Consider the following 17,951-nt stretch of genomic DNA (forward strand, 5'->3'; position numbering starts at 1 on the left):
ATAGATAGATGCAGAAGTGTGACTGTGCTTCTGTGGTGCCAGTGCTCACGGTACTCTTAACATCCATCTGCCATCAACTACTGACACTATTTCTAACTGCAATTACCCTGTGAAGGCTGGCCTTGTGGTATATTAAAGTGACAATTGTTTCTCAGCCAGAAGTGGGCTTAGGAAAGAAACCTGCCACCAAGGGGCTTCAGCATGCCACAAGGCTATGCCACAAGGCTGTGACATAGCCAAACTTCTGCAACCTTACCTGTTTGATGTGGTTTTAAAGCTGCACTGGGGGCTGGGACTGGGGGCTGGGAGGTGGCTGGGAGGTGATTCTGTTCTTTGGAGCCAAGGTGCTGGATCAATGGATGCTAAAGCTTAGTGCAGCTGTGTTTCAATAAATTCAATTTGTCAAACTGTGCTTAAAGATGTGGTTTATAAGCAGGGTAAGACTACTACTAGCTGATGCTACTCTTCCCCTCACATGACACAGTAGCTATTTCTGTGTGTGTAACTAATTAAAGTGTGGAAGAAGGCAACACCATACTTGCTCCTGAAGGCAGTCAATGTGAACAGCAGCCCCAGGTAGATGGTCACAGTGTGCTGGGCTCTGTTCTTCCTCTCAAGGAGGTATAGCAGTTACTTCCTCAGAGTTGGCTCTATGGAGCCTGTCCAAGGGAATACTGTATCAAAGCATGCTGGAGCTGTTGGTCAAGTCCAGAGGTGTTTCAGTCTCCATAGTTTAAGCCTTTGACCTCAGCACAAGAACCCTCTCTTCCAGGAGCCGTGACCCTCTCAGCTTTTAGAAATCAGAGCTTCAGTTTCAGTTTTTGCAAAAGGCTTTATTGTGCAGCTACCATACTGTGTTCACAGCCACTTTCAGAACAAGTGTTAAGTTGCAGGTTTTGACTAGGAAGTATACTGAAGGCACATTCATTTACACGGATAAAGCTCTTTCCATAGATAATTCATAAATGGACATTCCTCAGCACAAATACAAAACTGTACAGTAGCCAGTATAACAAACAGGAACACCTACACTGAACACAGAGGAAGTGACATTAATGTGCAGAATAAACTTTTACAGGGATTAGGTGTAACTGTAGAAATGCCATATACAAATTTTAGTACAAATACCTTGTCTATAAAAATTGGAAAGTGAGTGTGCATTTTAATTTCAAATAGAACTTTAATGGAAATTACACAATAAGTTTTCTCAGTAATTCCAGTTGGAGAAATATTAACTTGCATAATTAAGCCCTACATTCTTTTACACTGACCTATCCAACAGTGGAAAATACTAGAGAGCAGACAGTGCTGCACAGAAGGTGCCTGGAATTCATAATTAAAAAAATAATGGCTACTTTCCCAATGCTAAAGTGGTCCCTTAGAGGTTACCAGAGCCTTAGGAGGAATTAGATGAGCACCGCTGAAGTAGTAAGGTGTGACACGTATCACAGACACGGACAGGTTTAGGATACGATGGCAGTGCAAGTTCATTGCTGGAGCACGTGTTGCAGAAGATGTCCCCGCAGTTCCTGCAGTGATGCTACAAACAAAGAGCTAAAGTAAGACCAACTGCCTAAATAAAAAGCACATTGAGGACATAAAGCTCAGAAAAGCCTTCAGAGTCCACTAACATCCTCCAGTTCCCAGCCCACCCCTCACAGCAGTTTCCTCCTGCAGAGAGCTCAGCATTGAGCAGCACAGTCAGTACCCAGTGCGGCCTCCCTGGGCCATGCTGGTGCTCCCTGGTTCTTCCTGCAGGAGCAGGAGGTTCCCTGTGCCTGAAAGGCACCGAGCACGGCCTGTCAGAGTGCTGCTGTCCTCCTCACGTACAGTTCAGAGAACTGAAACAAACCTAGGGGACACAGCTCACACCAGCTCCCTGCCAAGGAAAGGGCCCAGGCAGAACACACAGCTGTGGAAGCTGTCTTTTCAAAGACTTCCCGTTGGTATGGTAACTAGAATTCCTGAGAACAAGATCTGGAACCGAAGCAGTGTCAGCTTTCCTTAGCAAACTAGGCAACAGCAAGCATTGTTTTCTGAGAGAAAAGGAGAAGAAACCCCTGAACAGCACTACCTTTCTTCTTGAGATAGAGAATTCCTTTTCACATTGCTTGCAGTGTGTTGCTTCATCATCCTTCAGCCAGGTATGACCCTATGAAATTGGAACAAAGCCATCAGTACAGATAAAAATAAAGTTCAGAAGCAGTTCACCAACCAATTGTTGGTATTTTTCAAAAGCCATCTTTTTAACATAAGATAAAACGAATTAGGAGTTAACTGCGGTGAAATCTGAAGTTCTAAGTGAAATGCATGTTTAGCCAAAATATCCATGTGATACACAGTACCTTTAATGCTTTATTTACTTCTTTAATGTCTTCCATCTTCAGCTTAGATCTGAAAAAAAATAAAAAATAAAAAAATTACTCCCTCTGCATGACTTCCCATTTTGTTGTGTTCAATTTTACCTGCCATGTCCCTGTCCAACCATTGAATCTAAACTCTTTTTCAGTCAGCTCACCATTACAGCTCTGAACCACTTAGTATCACCAGGAAACAGTCACCTGGGGGTAAACCCCCCTCTTTGGTATATTCAGAAGCAATATGGAAAAAGCAGAGTTCTATGCTAAGAACCGTAGGTTCCCATTTACTGTAGTTTCCCATCTCAGCCAGCTTACTCATGCAAGGATCTTCCCTCACCTTTATCTTGTGGCTTCCCTGTGCATAGTAATTTCCTCCTAAAATTCTCACATATAACTGGATGTGCTTTAGAATTATCTGTGTTAGTTTGATACACTATCCCCCAAGTCACATCACTTCCAGTAGTTCGACTCTTAGAACTTACTGGCTGAGATGAAGTCCCATTTCCTGAAGAGCTTGCTCCTGTTCTTCACAGACTTTCTCTAACTGCTGCTTCTCATCTTGCAGTTTTCTCAGTTCCTGTAAAATTAAGTACAAAATCAAGTTCGCGTGCCAAGTCTGATCCATAACATCTACCCAAAATACCCAAGCATTTCACAAGCATAAGTTCCTTTACAAAGCTACCTACTTCTAAGGCTTTATTTTAGCATTACATGAACAAACTACCCATGGGTTCTTGTTCAGCCTACAATGAAGTCATTTAATCTTGTTTACCAGAGATAGAGGAAGACTTTCAGGCTTTAACCATCCTCGAACACAGCTAGACTGCAGCAGTCCTATGCCAACCACAAGCATATAGACAGATACTGATGTGCAATTGTGCCTTCAAAGTCTAAACTGCTAGATACACAGAAGTATGTTCTTTTTAGGTTCACAAGAACTCTCATGTTAAAAACAAAACATCTCATTTGTTCTGAATGTTTGAAAACATGTTCTTATTCTTACAGAGCCACTGAAAGCTCTGAACCTGCCATTTCCTACATGAGCAGGGCTATCCCACCATAGGGCAGCTGCTGAGGTTTTTGTCCCCTTCTTCATCTGGCTGACTGGTAAGTGGCTCAGGCACTTGTTGCTAAGGTAGCTCAGATGGCAACCTCCTCAGCCATCTCTAGTTAAGCTGTTTTAATTGCCCGAGTCCTGCACTGCTCCAAGTTCCCCTTGGCATTTCACGTACAGACTTGTGTTACATCAGCCAAGCTTTTTAACCCACTCAGAGGATGAGCATGGTACAGAAACAACAAATCTGCTACAGATGCAAGCATTGCATTCATTTCAAGTCAGCTTTAATTCTGGACACTGGGCATGTTTGCACTATGCATACCTTTTTCAGTCCTTCCATTTGTTCCAATTCTGTTTTAAGCAGAGAGGTAGCATCCTTCTCTTGGTGTAGTTCTCTTTGCAAAGTTTGTCTCTGTTCCTTTTCAGATTTTAACTCCTTTTCCAGAGTTGAGCTATTTAAAAATAATTGATTCTGAGAAAGCCTACAGCAGAAAATATCCTATGGCACTTAAGGATAACACATCTTAAGGAAATGGTAGGAGGGGAAAAACAAACAAACACTGATGAAATACCATTTGCTGTCCAGCTGGGACATCTGTTGCCGACAAGTGTCAAGCCTGCCAGCAAGCTCTTGCTTCATCTTGTTGCATCTTTCTTCTGCAGCTTGCCTTGCCTTTTCTGCGTGCTGCAATCTGCAAAGTAAGGAACATGTACATTTGCTGTTAATTCACATATTCCGTATCTATTTGCTGTCATTTTGTTCCTTTATATTTACCATATATGCCTTTACAGAAAGCTAAACCTGATGATACTAGAGAACAACTGAGTTTTTGAAAACAACCGTTTCTGCAAAACACAAAATCAGGAGTCATAGCTGTTCCTTATCTAATGTCAACACGTTTTTAAACAGTCTGCTCTGAAAAGAGCTATGATTTTCAAATGAGTCAACTATGTGCATGTTTGCCTGGGAAAAGGGAATAGATAATGACAGAGTGATAATGGGGAGGAAAAAAAAGAACATCATGCTAGCATGCATGCCCAAATATCTATAGGAGACATAACTGATAGTGTTGTATGGAGAAATACAAGGTCGTTCTATAAAGGTCTCAGTTGAAACCTTTCCACCGACATGAGTGGTGTTAAGCTTCTAATTACCTCTCTTCCATTTGTTTCATAGAAGACATCATCTCATTTGTTTTTTCTTCAAAGGAGGATATTGCTTCTGTTTTCTGTTGTAATGAACTCTCTGCATTCTGTAGGAATAAAGTGAACAGACACTGCAGGTAAGACGTTGCAGTTTTTGAAAGCACAGTGTCAGGCCTTAACAAAAGTCAGTCCCTAGATAAAGACTGTTTATCTTGTTACAAACCGTGCCTACGTCTAAATGGAATGCACAAACAAAATGCTGATAATGACAGAGCAAACACTCCTCGATTTGCTTTGTTCAGAAAAACATTTTAGTGTACTAAACTCTGACTCACAAGATCAGCTACAAGCCAGAAATCTTTTAAGGAGTCTGAAGAAGAAAACTGTCACATTATATTGTAAGGGTAAGTATACTGATTATGTTACTGTTACAATCTGAATGAAACAGCTGCGCTTAAAGGGTGTGGAACTAGAAAGCCAAGAAAAGGGTTTTTTACATCAAGTAAATTCTGCTTTTCAAAGCAAAGGCATACCTCAGCACTGGGGCCTCACTGGCTATTGCTCTGCAGATTTATATGCATCTGTGAAGGAGGCAAAAGCCTGGACAAAGCCTGAATAAACATCAGGAAACAGACCATAAAAATGGAGAGAAGTCACCTTTGGACTTCTGGCACCAGAGATGGGAGGGGAAGTCTAGTTAAATCCCTTTCATTAATGGGCACAAACTCTGCATATTTTGTGCAAATGCTACCACTCCATTATTTCCTTGTAGAAAAGTCTACAAGTGTATGACCAGTCCTGACCACAGAGCTCCCCCCGTCTCAGATCCAGCATTGCCTTTTCTCTAGCTACAGCACTCAGTTGACCATTTGGATACAGACTCCAGAAATTACATGAAAATAACTTAATTTCTATTGGTTTAGAGAAGCTTGTTGTTGGTTTCTATGATCAACTGTTAAGTGAAAAGCAAGACAACACAGATGGGAAGGAGAAGCAAAACAGTTCTTGGCTGTATTAAGTAATTACATTTTTTAAAGACTAGTCATTCAGTGGCTAAAACAAAGACCCTTAAAACCACTTTCTTCCCTGTGAGAGCTCTCCATCTTTTCCTCTCTCAGCATTTCCTGGATATCCTATGGCACAATACACAGCATTCTCGAGGAAAGTCCCTTTCTTTCCAAACACCCCCAATCTCATAACAATGACACATTAAAAAAAAACAATTCCTTTCATAGTTCTAAAATAGATATTCCTAAGAAAATTGCTGCATCTATTACTTCAGATGCATGTAAGTGCATTTGCACACCTTGTGCATGATCAGCATGGAAAAGCCACCACTCCAGCTGCTCTTTCTGTTCACCACTACGTACGTACCTGAGATTTGTGAAACATCTGCAAGTTAATAGCTTTCACTTCTTCTAACTGCTGCCGAAGTGCAACCAGGGTGTCTTGTTTTTCATGAGTATCTTTTTCCAGAAGTTTCATGGCAATTTCCATTTCTGTTTTCATTCCAATCTGTAGCTCCAACTCTTTCTCTAGTTCCTTACAAACAGATTTCCTAGTTACTACGACGTAGCCACGTGCCACAGGTAAGTATTTCCAAAACCCACATAAACCTACACAGCAAGCCTTGTCAGTCTCTTTACCAGTCACCAACTGGCAGTTCACTGTGGAAGTGACCCTTGTCCACGTACCATATTTTCCTCCATAAACACAGTTACATTTCTTTTTCATTTTATCTTAGCCTCTTCTGTAATAATCCTGGTACATTTTTAAATGGGAGAAGACCTTTCACTTTGAGTATTCCAAAAGCCCAGATTTCCAGTTCTTTACAGACACTGTAAGTGATCTATGTCCAGCATCTTGCCTCTAAACCCATTATGAATTTTGAATAGTTTCAAGAAGTGCACAGCACACATCTTATATTTGTAATGCTACTTTAATATACAGAGTCCTGGATCTTTCATTTTCCTTTCTATAATTAAGTTTCCTTACCAGCCTGATCTTTTTTTCTTCTTTCAACTGCTTCCAGACATCACTGTACATTTCATCAAGACCCTGCCGAGACTGCCTGTAAGTATCCAATTCTACTTTTGTATCCTCTTTTGTTACCTATAAGAAACATTAGCAAAAGCCATGTAAGACTACAAAGCTACACAATTTAAGCGTACCTCAGAAACAGTTTCACACAAGAATGAACATGCTACTTCAAGCAAAATCCTACCACTTTATGATTAAAATCTAGCCAACATTAATAAACTGAAATTTCAAAGAGTAAAAATAACAAGAAACCATTCTAACACTTTTATTGCCGTCTCCCTTCTGCAAACACATATTTAAGTCTCTGGCAGAGAACAGCAAAATCCAATATACGTGCATATTATAATAATCAGTGATTTACAGTAGTGTGCTAAACAGTGGTACTTAGCATTCCAGTTCAAAGCTCTTTCAAGAGCACTAACTCCAGTTGAACAAGAGAGCTTGATTATTTTAAGGATCCCCATTTTTAAATCGTTGTCCTACCTCTACACTTTTTTCACTCCGTTCACGGATTAATTCGTTTTGTTGTTTTAACTGCTGCTGCTCTTCCTGAAGAGATCCAATTCGGTCAGTTGCTGCTGCCAGCTATGAAAAGAACATATGTATATTTTTATCAATGTACAACCATGCAGCATCAGGATGAATTCTAAAGATAGTTAGTTCTCACTCTCCCTCTTGAGCTTTTCATTCTTCCCAGAAACTGCCTGCCCATTTTGCAGCCACGCTCACTATGCAGCCTCAATTAATAAGTCCACCAACATTTATTACTTGACCTCTGCTTCATGCCCTCAATTACTTTTGAATATTATCTGTACAAAGAAATTTATCATAGTGTAAAAGGCTTAAAAACCACCACAGGTTTGAGGTCTGTAGTATTCCTTCTGGTATGAATTAGAAGGCACATGCCACGTCAGGGCTGACATTCGCCTTTGGAGCCTTATGGCAGTTTCAAGTGGAGATGCACCAAAAGGTGTGTTAGAAATTGGACTATACTAATGCAGTCAGAACTAATACATGTAATAATAAAAAACATAAAACAACCATCACCTAAAAACAAACAAACAGAAACCCTCCCTGCCTTCATCATGTGTGCTGCTGCTGGCTTTTATTTCAGTTCGCAACTAGGAATGGCTTCCAAGTTGAACTGGGATTTTTTTTTTTTTTTTTTTTTTTTTTGACTTCTATTCCTCACACAACAGATATATGAATGTGTGAGCAGAAAGAAGAGGGACAAATCATTTTCTAAGTGATATGATTATTTTGGGGTGGAGAAATACCTGCAAGAAAAACACCTCAATTAAGGAAACCAGTCCAACAAGTGGGTATCCAAAAGCATTTTAATTACTAAAATAACAAAACCTTTCCACAGAGCTGGCCACGTGTCCCAGCTTTTGCTAGTCCTCTGTACTACGCTAGTATCAGTTGAAACAGTTTAAGCCTATGGTGAATTCTTCGGGTGTTTTACCTCTAACAGAAGAGAGCTAAGAAATATTTAACAGCCAGACACACACCTCTTCCTGCAGCTTTGAATTAGTCTTCTCTAAACAGTCTATTTTGTTTTGGAGATCGGCAACTGTGCAACTGCAGTAAGGAAAAATGCATAAAAACAATACATTAAGTGTCAACGTTCAACACTTATTCTTATCCACAACCATACTTGTATTTGCTAACAGTGAAATACTTCAGGGAGCTGTGAAAAACAAACAAACAAACAAACAAAAAAAAACACAAAAAACAGAACAGAGGAAAGACGGTTGTCTCTTGTAAGCAGAATGCATCTCCATGTAAAGAACAAATCTCGAGATGCTTCTATCACAAATTCATCTCCAAAATGTCCTGTTTACCATTAGAAAGCTTCAGCATGGTTAACTTGTCACACGGTTAACTAACATGGTTACACAGACTTGTTTTTGTGTTATGTTTGCCCTCAGAAGAGTAAGATTACAAAATGAAAGCAAGTCTTTGGCAAAGAATCAGAAAAGGCGTTTCATTATCAGACAAGAATCTACATGACTGACGGCAAAGACATTTAATGTCGTAATGGAAAATTGAGTGTTTATGCATTAGAATAGATGAAACTCCTACCTTAGATGCCGGTTAAGTTCTTCTACATAATGCTTCTGGTCAAGAACAGCAGTGATCCCTCCATCTCTAATTGTAAAGTGAAAATTTATTATTTGAGAATATAATTCTTTTTATTTGAAAGTGTTAATTTGTACTAGGATTTTCAGCATAGTTTTGCAAACCTTTTCTTTTTCTTCTAAAAATACTTGTGTTTGAGCTGGACTGGGAAGCAGTAAGATGACTTTTTTGTCCCAAAAATCAGCGAAGTACAGGAATAGCATTATGATTTTAGAGGCAAAAGGAAGAAACAAAAGGTGCCTAGGCAGATCATATCTCCTAAAAATCAAGAAATACACTACCTAAAATTGTGGGCTCTTAATTTGGTCCTGGCTTGGGACAGACTCCCCACATGTATTGTTAAAACTGCCATGGCCTCAACCTTTACTGTGTTTTTATTTAGTAAACAAATCTATTTAGGATTATGTTTTTTGAATGACTAGAAGACTTTGAGACCTCTAGCACTGATATGTTCCCACAGATCTGACAGCTTTGTTCTTCGAAAAACTTAATACGTACTGTTTGCTATCACTGTCCTGCGTTTCCTTCAGGTACAAGGAAAAATCAATCACTCCAACCTGAAAAACATATTAAATAAGTTAACACACTTTCACAGTGCAATTCTTGAGTAGCAGCTGACATTATATTTGGAAAAAAGTAAAAAGCTAAAGTTTAGATTTAGGAAGACAGGTAAAACCTATACTCTTCACAACTGAAACAAACTTGCAAGCCAGTGTTTGTCATAAAAACATCAAAATGACTATATTCAGTGTGCTTGGTTTCCCAGGAGTTATTAGTTTTGACAGCATTCCTATAAACTGCTACTGGAAGTGATGGATACTTATGTACTTGTCAGTGTGAGAAATGTGATGAGCCTCTAAACAGGACATTCCTGTCTTCACCTACCAAATGGAAATAAAACACCTTAAATCAGACTTTCTACAAACAAACACAGTATCTTCTTGCAGGGACCTGACATTTAAGTAATCTCTTTAACAAAATCAGAGAATTAACAGCTAGCCATGTTCAAGGTTTGTAGAACAGGCAACATAATTTCAGTATCTTCTGCAACAGTCTCTCTTAAAGAAGAAAAAGGTTAGTAAGAATTAAGTTACAGCCACATACACTTTTAATTTCTAGCACAGAAAGAGGGTTAGACTCCTGCAATGCTACTGACCCATTTTGTCAAAGTTTATCTAATATAAAAATAAAACAGATTGGCTGAAACAGGACATAGTATTGAATTACAAGACACAGTAAGTTATGCAGAGGTCAATGTAACATTAAATTAAACAAAAATGCCATTCATTTACTTGGGCCATGAATATCTCAAAGCATTCCTTAAACTCCTGGCCTGTTTCACTGAAGCAGCAGACATCTGGGATGTCATTCCCCACCCCCAAACCAAAAGAAAACTATCACCACCCCCAAAATGAAACCCACCATGAACTCTTAGCAGACCGATCTCGACAATGTCATGTCATTAACTCAGCTCATTTAATGTTTGATTTCTCATGAGGCATTCATATGCCCACTTAAAATGACAAACACTGTCTGCATAACAGATTTAGAAATTCTGGACCCATCTCAGTAAAACATTTATGGATGTGCTTAATTCTACAGGAGTCTTTTAAGAATTGATCTTATTTAAACTTAATCTTCACCTGGGAATCCAAGTCTTCTCCTTTCAAGCAAAGGTTTGCATCAATAACATTCAGTCCAACTAACAGACCCACAATGACTGCTCCTTCCTCCTCCATCATCAACGCATCAGGCTCGTAAAACTCACTAGAAGAAATATTATAAAGGCATCACTGCACATTGTAATTTTAATGGTACTTCTATCACCAAAATAATTTAAATAGTAATGTAGTCCTTATAAAGCTCAGCTAATCAGTCCCTTACTAATTTACTGTGCAAGGCAGAAGATGCTGAACGTTCACAGAAAATACTTGTGACTGTAGGTTCACTACAAAAGCAACGAACAACTTCCTGCTCTGCAGGTTGCAAGAAGAAGTTTAAAATTCAACTGGTCAATTAATGACCTCCTACTACAGCAGTCCAAGTACATTCAGTTAATACAACATACGTGTGTCTGTACTGTTACCTTAATAGATGCTTGTGGTCCAAGAGCACTTTGAGATAATCTGCCAACTTCTTTTGCATGAGTGCCAGGTAAAGCCAAGCCCTTCCTCTTCCCACAGCAGTCCTAAAATAAAACACCACATGTTTTGGTAAAAACAAAAAGTTTAAGTGCATCTGTGCAATTCAGAATCTTCTCTTTACGAAGGGAGACAAAGGTAGTTATTTACTAAAAAAAAAAAAACACACCCAGGGGAAATAAAACGTCTCCAGAACAGAGAGGCATTTGAGTACATCCCATTGCTTCCATGAAGGGAAAGTACATTGTAAAACCTGCACAAACTGGAAATATCTACATATTTTCAACTAGCACAACAACCCAGCTGTTCATGCATTCTTAACATAACACTAGCCCCTTCATTATACCAAATTATCTAAACGAAATACAAACATGCAGAATGTTAGACAAAACCATACAAGTGATGGAAACAAGAGGAAAAAAAATAGGTGAAGACTTACAGCTATTTTTAGCAAGCTCACAGAAGTTTCCACATACTGTTTTTAATTGGACAATATTGTTTGAATCAGAAGCACTGAATATTTTGAGATGGCCTCCTTATTTCTTGGAGAAATCAAAGCCAAATACCCTATTTTTCTCTTTGGGAAAGAGATCTCATTACTGAATGAGAGAGACTACCCAATGCAAGAGACTACCCAAAGGATTCTTTTACCCAGCAGTATAAGTGAAACACATATTCCCCAACAACCAACTTACTTCAACTCTGGCAGATTTTTAACACTAGTCGCTATATCTGATGCTTCAGGACACAATTTTTCCACAAGCTCCAAAGGACCAAAGAAAGATTTGTTCTGCCCAATAAAGGTCTTCTTCACTACGGGAGTATATAGAGAAGTTTGTGATGAGAACCGACAGGCTTCCACCTCCAACCTTCCACATTTTACTTCACCTTACCAGCTCCTAATACACCAACAGAAATGGGGCATTAAAAAAAAAATTGACAGTTTAGGAGGCATGGCTTATATCTGAGGATAAAAACACACTTATAATGGGGAAGGCTGCCTAGAACCATTCACCATATGCAACTGACGTTAACAACACAAGAAGTCACACCGGAGACACAACATCGACCCCGTTATCCGCCTCTCCTCAGCGTGGCGGCCAGGCCGAGGGAGCGGGCGCCCACCTTTCAGGCCATGCTTGAGGCAGTGCTCCAGCACCACGAAGAACTGCTGCAAGGGAGGGAAGTCCGAGTCCAGCGTGCGGCCCAGGCTCAGGGCCGACTGGATGAGGGTTTTGATACTGAGCTTCATCATGTTCATCAGGTTGGCGCGCTCCTCCATGGCGTGGTATCGCACACCTGGGCGGCGGGGACAAGGGTGAAACAAGAAAAGCGTTTCTTATTTTTATTTATTTTTATTTTTTTTTCAGCAACACGCTCCACCTGCTCCCTCCCGGCGCTGCGGGGAGCGCCGTCTCCTCATCGCAGCCTCCATCTTGCTGAGGTGAGCGGAGGCGCTGGGGAGCCCCCCCCTCACCGCACTGACCGCGGAGCTCCAGAACCGAGGACGGCAGGAGAACCACAGCGGCTTGGGGAGCCCCAGCACCGGGAGAGCATCCACCATCCCTAACCCTGCCGCCCCCGGCCCTACCTGCGGGGCAGGGGCTGTCCCCGAGGCCGGGCCCCATGGCTCCTGCGTTACCACGGCAACCCCGCCTCCCTCCCCGCACCTCTCGCGGTGCTCGCGCGGCCGCCGCCATTTTGTGGAGCCGGGGCCGCTCCGCGCCGCCTCCAGCTCCCCCGCCTGGCGGCCTCGGCGCCTCAGGGAGCCGCGGCTCCAGGTCCCGCAGCCTTCAGGGGCGTCAGTGCCCTGCTCCAAGGCTCCCCTCCTGCTGGGGAAGAGGTGTGCTCCTCCCGAACGAGGGGTAAGAAACAAAACAAGCCACAAAAAAAAAAAAAAAAAAAAAAAAAGGCAGGCTGCCAGCTAGCACTTTATCTTCACGCAGGTGCTGACAGATGCTGCCACCACTACACCTAAGTGACTTTCTGAGGCAGGGACGTTGCGTTAGGAGATTCCTGGTGTCTGTGCATCAAATGGGGCCACGCTGCCCACAGAAACAGCACGTACAGAAGACCAAGTGCAACAGGTAGACCCCCTATGTTAATCACATGCAAGATTGTTAAAACTATTACTAACACCATGAAAAAGTCTATCCAGGTACTAATTTTCATCATTACCTTCTTCCGCACAGGATGGTTATCTAGAATTGAGCAAAAAATTTCCCTATGAAAAGAGTGAAAACAGCTATCCTAATCAAATGGATTTCAATAACGGGGCACATGAGCTCTTGTCTTCCCAGTAGCCTACCTGTCTCATGTTAGTATCTTCAGTCAATTTAGTGGATGCCTCAAAATTGCTTATAATGTCTGAGATGAGACTGAGGATTTTAAGGGCTGTAGTACTTTGAATTTTGATTTCAGCATTGCCAAGTTATACATTAAAAACAGAAAGAAAACCTGACTAGAAATATTTGTTGAAGTATTCAGTAGCAACTCATCAAGTTATTTTGGGCGTTTCCTGAACTTGAACTTATCAGGACTGTTTGGCTTGTAAGACTTGCTCAAGAGGTACACGTATTATATTGTACACAACTTAAAAAATATTATATTGTCCAGACTTAAAAAAAAAAAAAATAATAATGTGTATGGAATATTCTTTATGAACACAAACTTCAGTTAAGTAGTGTCCTCTTAAAAATTTGTAAGAAGTTTAAATAATAATTTGAACAATTATTTTGACTGTTGCAAATTTACACAGTCAAATTTACACCTTTTGCAAAACTACGTACTAGCAGATACATGCAAAGTATCCAGGTATTAGGCAGATTATGAAAGTCAAACCTCAAAGATCAGAAATTGAGTTACGCAAGTGCAAAAGATCCCAGACATACGCTGCAATCTTTTTTAAAACATTATCAGACAGCCTCTTAATCAACTGATTTTTTAATCATCATTTTGAAGCCCCATGCCTTGTTTACTGTCCACTATTTAGCACACCTTGAAAATAACTGAAGCCTGAAGAAAAGCTGACAATTCTCCATCTTTTGGTCTTTAAGACACGCAGTCTTTCTTGACTCATATTCTTTAGATTTGTAGCTCCTGCCTTCCCAGCCAGGCAGGATAGTTTAATCAAATACAGAAAATGGGTTTATGATGTATCTTCCCCCTTCTATCTGTCCAGCTGAGTACATAGTGTGCAGCAGTATTTACATGTGATCAACAGATCTGAAATAGGAGGTAGAGGTTATAAAGAAAGCTTGATCCCTGCTGCCTTCTTTATCTAGTGTTCCACAAGTAGACCACATATGTGGCAGACCACATATTATTTAAAAATACAAGCTTTAAATTGAATATGTATAGTGCTTGGTCAAAGTTGATAGGAAAGCTCTTTATACAGGAGGGCTGAATAGATGTAATGTGAACAGACACTAAATCACCTAAGTTATGAACAAGTTTTTCTTCTGCAATTTTCCATAAATCATCAACATGTTATCAAAATGCTTTGAACAATTTGGGAAGGTAGCACTGTATTCCCTTACTTCAGAGATAGGAGGGTGAAAGGTTGTGGTAAAAGTCTCATTAGGTTTGGGAGCTTCACTTCAGGAAGGCGAATATTGTTTTCTCAACTCCTCACCAAATACCATGTGTTGTGTTGAATTACGTCTATTCAGAGCGTTATTTCAAACGCAGCTGAAGGTAATGAGATATTCTGCCTCAGATTAAATCCCAGCTGCTCAGGATGGGCATCCAGGTTTGCTGTGAGACCGTAGTGCAGGAAAAGATAAGAATCTATTTTTTTCAGGACATGATTAATCTTGAACTCTAACTACCTGCCTATGTAACACTGAAGTACTTTCATAAAAAAAAAAAAAAAAAAAGTCCATCAACAAAGATTTATTCCACCATATAGTTATGATTCATCCCCAGAGAAATGCAGCTTGAACACTTAATACTGAAAACAAGAAGGCCTGAACCAGTTAGCATAACTGAGTTCCACTGCTCCAAAACCATCAAGAACTAGCCTGGAATACAAGACTAACACATCCAATTCCTACATCTGAATGGTTTTGTTTCCATGCTCTAAGTATTACTGAGCTCTAATTTCTGTAAGGATCCCACTAAAGCCTTCTTAATTCCATTTTAAGAAATCTGTTCCATAAATCCATATGGTTACAATACTGATGAACACAGATGTTCAGCAAAGCAAGCTGTAACTAAGTAAAGCTATTTTTAGCATAGTTAATTTATAACAAGTCTGTTTCTTAGTCCAATTGTCCACTTTCTGACATGAAAGCTATGCAAGAAGTATCAGCCTGGTTCCCTCCCTGAGCCAGCCCCCAGAGATCCAGCCAATCCTTCCTAGCACAGGCAGCTGCTGCTGAGCTGAACGTAGAGGGAGAGGGAGAAATAGAATTAATAAAAGCCCACCGCACAAAAAATAAAGTCAACTTTCCCAAACATATTAACAGTTTAGGATTCTTTTGGTTGTAATATATTTTGTTAGTTCCACACCTATGTTGTTCATATAATTTCCCTTAAATAAAAAACTGCAGCATCAGATTTTTAACAACAAACTCCAAGTAACAACAACGCATCACTCCCTAAGAAACGCCACTTACGGGAGCTAACTTATTTGCGCAGCATAAAAGCAAGGGTACTAAATAAACATAACCATACTTGTTTTTGCTGTGTTGTCATTGCTGACTGGTTTGGATATGAATCCTACCAAAGCTGCAGACTTCAGAGCGTTGCCATAGCTCAGCGCTAAGTTCTCCGAGGCTTTCTTAGCCAGCGACAAGATCGGAGCAGACCACCTCGCTTCTTCTGCCGCTTTCTCTTTTTCCTCGTTCTTCAGCTCGGTTGCACTAGGAATCTGGTTTTTGTCAATGATCTCAAAGTCTTCTTGCCTTCCCGCAGCAGCAGCAGTGCATTTCTCCCCGTCAGCCATCTTCGCCGTGTCATATGACCCTGATCAGGCGCACTCCAGGCAGCAGCCCCACGCCCTGCCCGCTGGCTGCAGGGCAAGCACCAGGTACCCACAGCCCCCTCAAATCTTTTACAGCAGGTGCATGCACCAGCAGGACCGAGCCGAGCCTTTCCAGAGCTCTGCAGTTTGCTCCGTGTTCTGGGTTAAAGATTTAGGAGGGGGGAGCAGGGAGGGGCATGGCAAACCGAGCAAGAGTTTACTTTTTAAACAAGTTGTCAAACTAACAAAAGTGCGCTCTGCAGATTTTTTTTTTTTCATTGCATTCTCTTCCCAAATATTACTTTCAATTAGAAAATTTGTACCAGCTTTTGAAATCCTGGATTTGTGCAGTGTTATGAAAACTTAAAAAGATCTTTATTACTTCGCCTGTAACTCAAGTCATCCTAGCTTGATGAAACTGGTGGACAGGAATGGCAGGTTCACTGTTGTGAAAAGCGCTTGCTTGTATCGCTGTCACTACAAAATAGCTACAGACAGTAAGACGACTTCTTTAACGTATTTGGGCTGTGGTTGGTAGAAGGCATGTGTCATAAAGGGGAACTGAAATGGCCCTTGTATGAAAATACAGCCTTAGTGTGTGTCACAACTATTGATGGTTTATCGTATATTTTTTCCATCCAGGAACTGTACGTACCTGAGCTACAGCACTCACATTTTCACGATGTAGGAGATGCTGCACATTAGCTTTTTTGCCATACAGAAAAAAGTTTTTTTTTTTTTTTCTCCTCCTAAGAAATGAGTGAAGGGGGGAGGGAATAGTAGAGTTGGGATGTCAATTGCAGTAAACTAAATATTCATGTTAGTATTTTATTAGTATTCATGTCTTACTTATTTCCCCCCGTTAAGCTAGTTTAAGATTGATTCTGTCCTCTTGGCTTCTCAGATACTGAAAGTTTAACAACTCCTGCTCCACAAGGTACAAGGAAACTCTTGCATTTTTGTTGGGAATTCAGAGATCAGCAGCCTCTTATTCACACATGATTCATATGAGCTAAGTATAGGCTGTGAGCTACTTTTGCTGAAAGGGTGCAGAGAGAAATTTTACTCCATCTAGTGGACTCAAGAAGTACTTGACAGTGGGTTTATATGGCCATAGTATCTAACAGCTTCGCAAGTCCTTTTCTTGCTGTTGCTGACATCAACATACTTCTGTTTGATGTGAGTAAGACTTGACATTGATTTTTTGCCATCACTATGCACCCAATATTAAGAGTCAGGACAATATTTGCTAGATGAGCAAAGCAGGATTCCAAGCTTCTAAATACATTATTTTTCAATACAGCTGAAGAATAGGACTTGAAAATTTTTGTGACTGAAAATAAAAACAAACCAAGACTCCTGATCACCTCTCAGTGTGTCGTTCCAATAGCTACAGATGCATTAAACTTCCCCATACTGCCTTACAATTAGCGACTTTGTAAAAACAGTAATTGAAAGTACCACAGTCTGTGATCATCTTTCTGTAAGTCACTATTAAAAAAACATTTCAGTGTACAGACTAAAGAAACAACCACAGAGGAAGTAGTTTACATAGGATACAGCTTTAAACACATTAGAAAAAAAAAAAAAAAAAGTTTGTTACTTTGGTTTCAAGCTGTCTTCTTGTCAATGAGAGGCACTATGCATGAATAACGCTACTCACATTTAGCTCTGAAAGTGGGTTCATTTTTATTTTTGGCTTCTGCAGACACTGATATTTCACCACTGTAGTCTCTTCTTTACAGACCACTAGTCTAGCTCTTGCTATTCATGTGAAGATGAACAGCATTTTCTTTTGAGAGCCCATTACGTGGCTCTAGGTGTGCCAAAATAAATATATATCAGTTCCATGTAATTACAAACATAAAAGTTTTGAGGACTTAAAGACGTTAGGACTCACTGAGAAGTTAGTCAGGAAACTAAGTGACCCAGTTACTGCTATTTGCCTTTCCTATCCTTAGAAATCAACAAGATGCTTCTAAAAATGAAAAAGTGTCATCATGAAGCTCTCTGAGCTGTGTGAAATTCAGTTCCCTTTTTTATGCAGATCGTACGTGGCCTTGTTAAGTTTTATTGCCATCCCTCTTCCTTCTTCTTAA

The 17,951-nt window shown here is 40.3% G+C and overlaps 1 protein-coding gene across 2 annotated transcripts; it reads right to left on the bottom strand.

Annotated features, from left to right (window-relative positions):
- Positions 1 to 309: 309 nt before the first annotated feature.
- Positions 310 to 15,849, bottom strand: RUFY1 (RUN and FYVE domain containing 1). Of its 2 annotated transcripts, none has more exons than XM_082771383.1 (18): positions 15,564 to 15,849; positions 12,012 to 12,185; positions 11,582 to 11,699; positions 10,832 to 10,933; positions 10,389 to 10,512; positions 9,244 to 9,302; positions 8,689 to 8,754; positions 8,115 to 8,184; positions 7,087 to 7,188; positions 6,559 to 6,675; positions 5,938 to 6,105; positions 4,573 to 4,670; positions 3,990 to 4,109; positions 3,740 to 3,869; positions 2,843 to 2,937; positions 2,346 to 2,394; positions 2,075 to 2,152; positions 310 to 1,540 (listed from the first exon to the last, which is right to left on the bottom strand). In XM_082771383.1, exons 1-18 carry the CDS (start codon positions 15,832 to 15,834, stop codon positions 1,397 to 1,399), a joined length of 2,085 nt encoding a protein of 694 aa, XP_082627509.1. In that variant the 5' UTR covers positions 15,835 to 15,849; the 3' UTR covers positions 310 to 1,396. The 2 variants fall into 2 exon arrangements, with proteins under 2 accessions (XP_082627509.1, XP_082627510.1); XM_082771384.1 differs by having other exon boundaries at positions 15,613 to 15,752.
- Between the last annotated feature and the right edge of the window lie 2,102 nt (positions 15,850 to 17,951).

The sequence above is a fragment of the Aythya marila genome (genome assembly GCF_965140915.1).
Source record: "Aythya marila genome assembly, chromosome: 14".
NCBI classification, from domain to species: domain Eukaryota; kingdom Metazoa; phylum Chordata; class Aves; order Anseriformes; family Anatidae; genus Aythya; species Aythya marila.

What these genes read in the sequence shown, in the direction of transcription:
- RUFY1 (XM_082771383.1), bottom strand. Translation starts at nt 15,834, where the DNA reads ATGGCTGACGGGGAGAAATGCACTGCTGCTGCTGCGGGAAGGCAAGAA. An exon ending in GGAGTGAAAAAAGTGTAGAG is followed by an intron (nt 6,676 to 7,086) that starts GTAGGACAACGA and finishes TGTTTCTTATAG; the next exon opens with GTAACAAAAGAGGATACAAA. An exon ending in AAATGGAAGGACTGAAAAAG is followed by an intron (nt 2,938 to 3,739) that starts GTATGCATAGTG and finishes TTAATTTTACAG; the next exon opens with GAACTGAGAAAACTGCAAGA.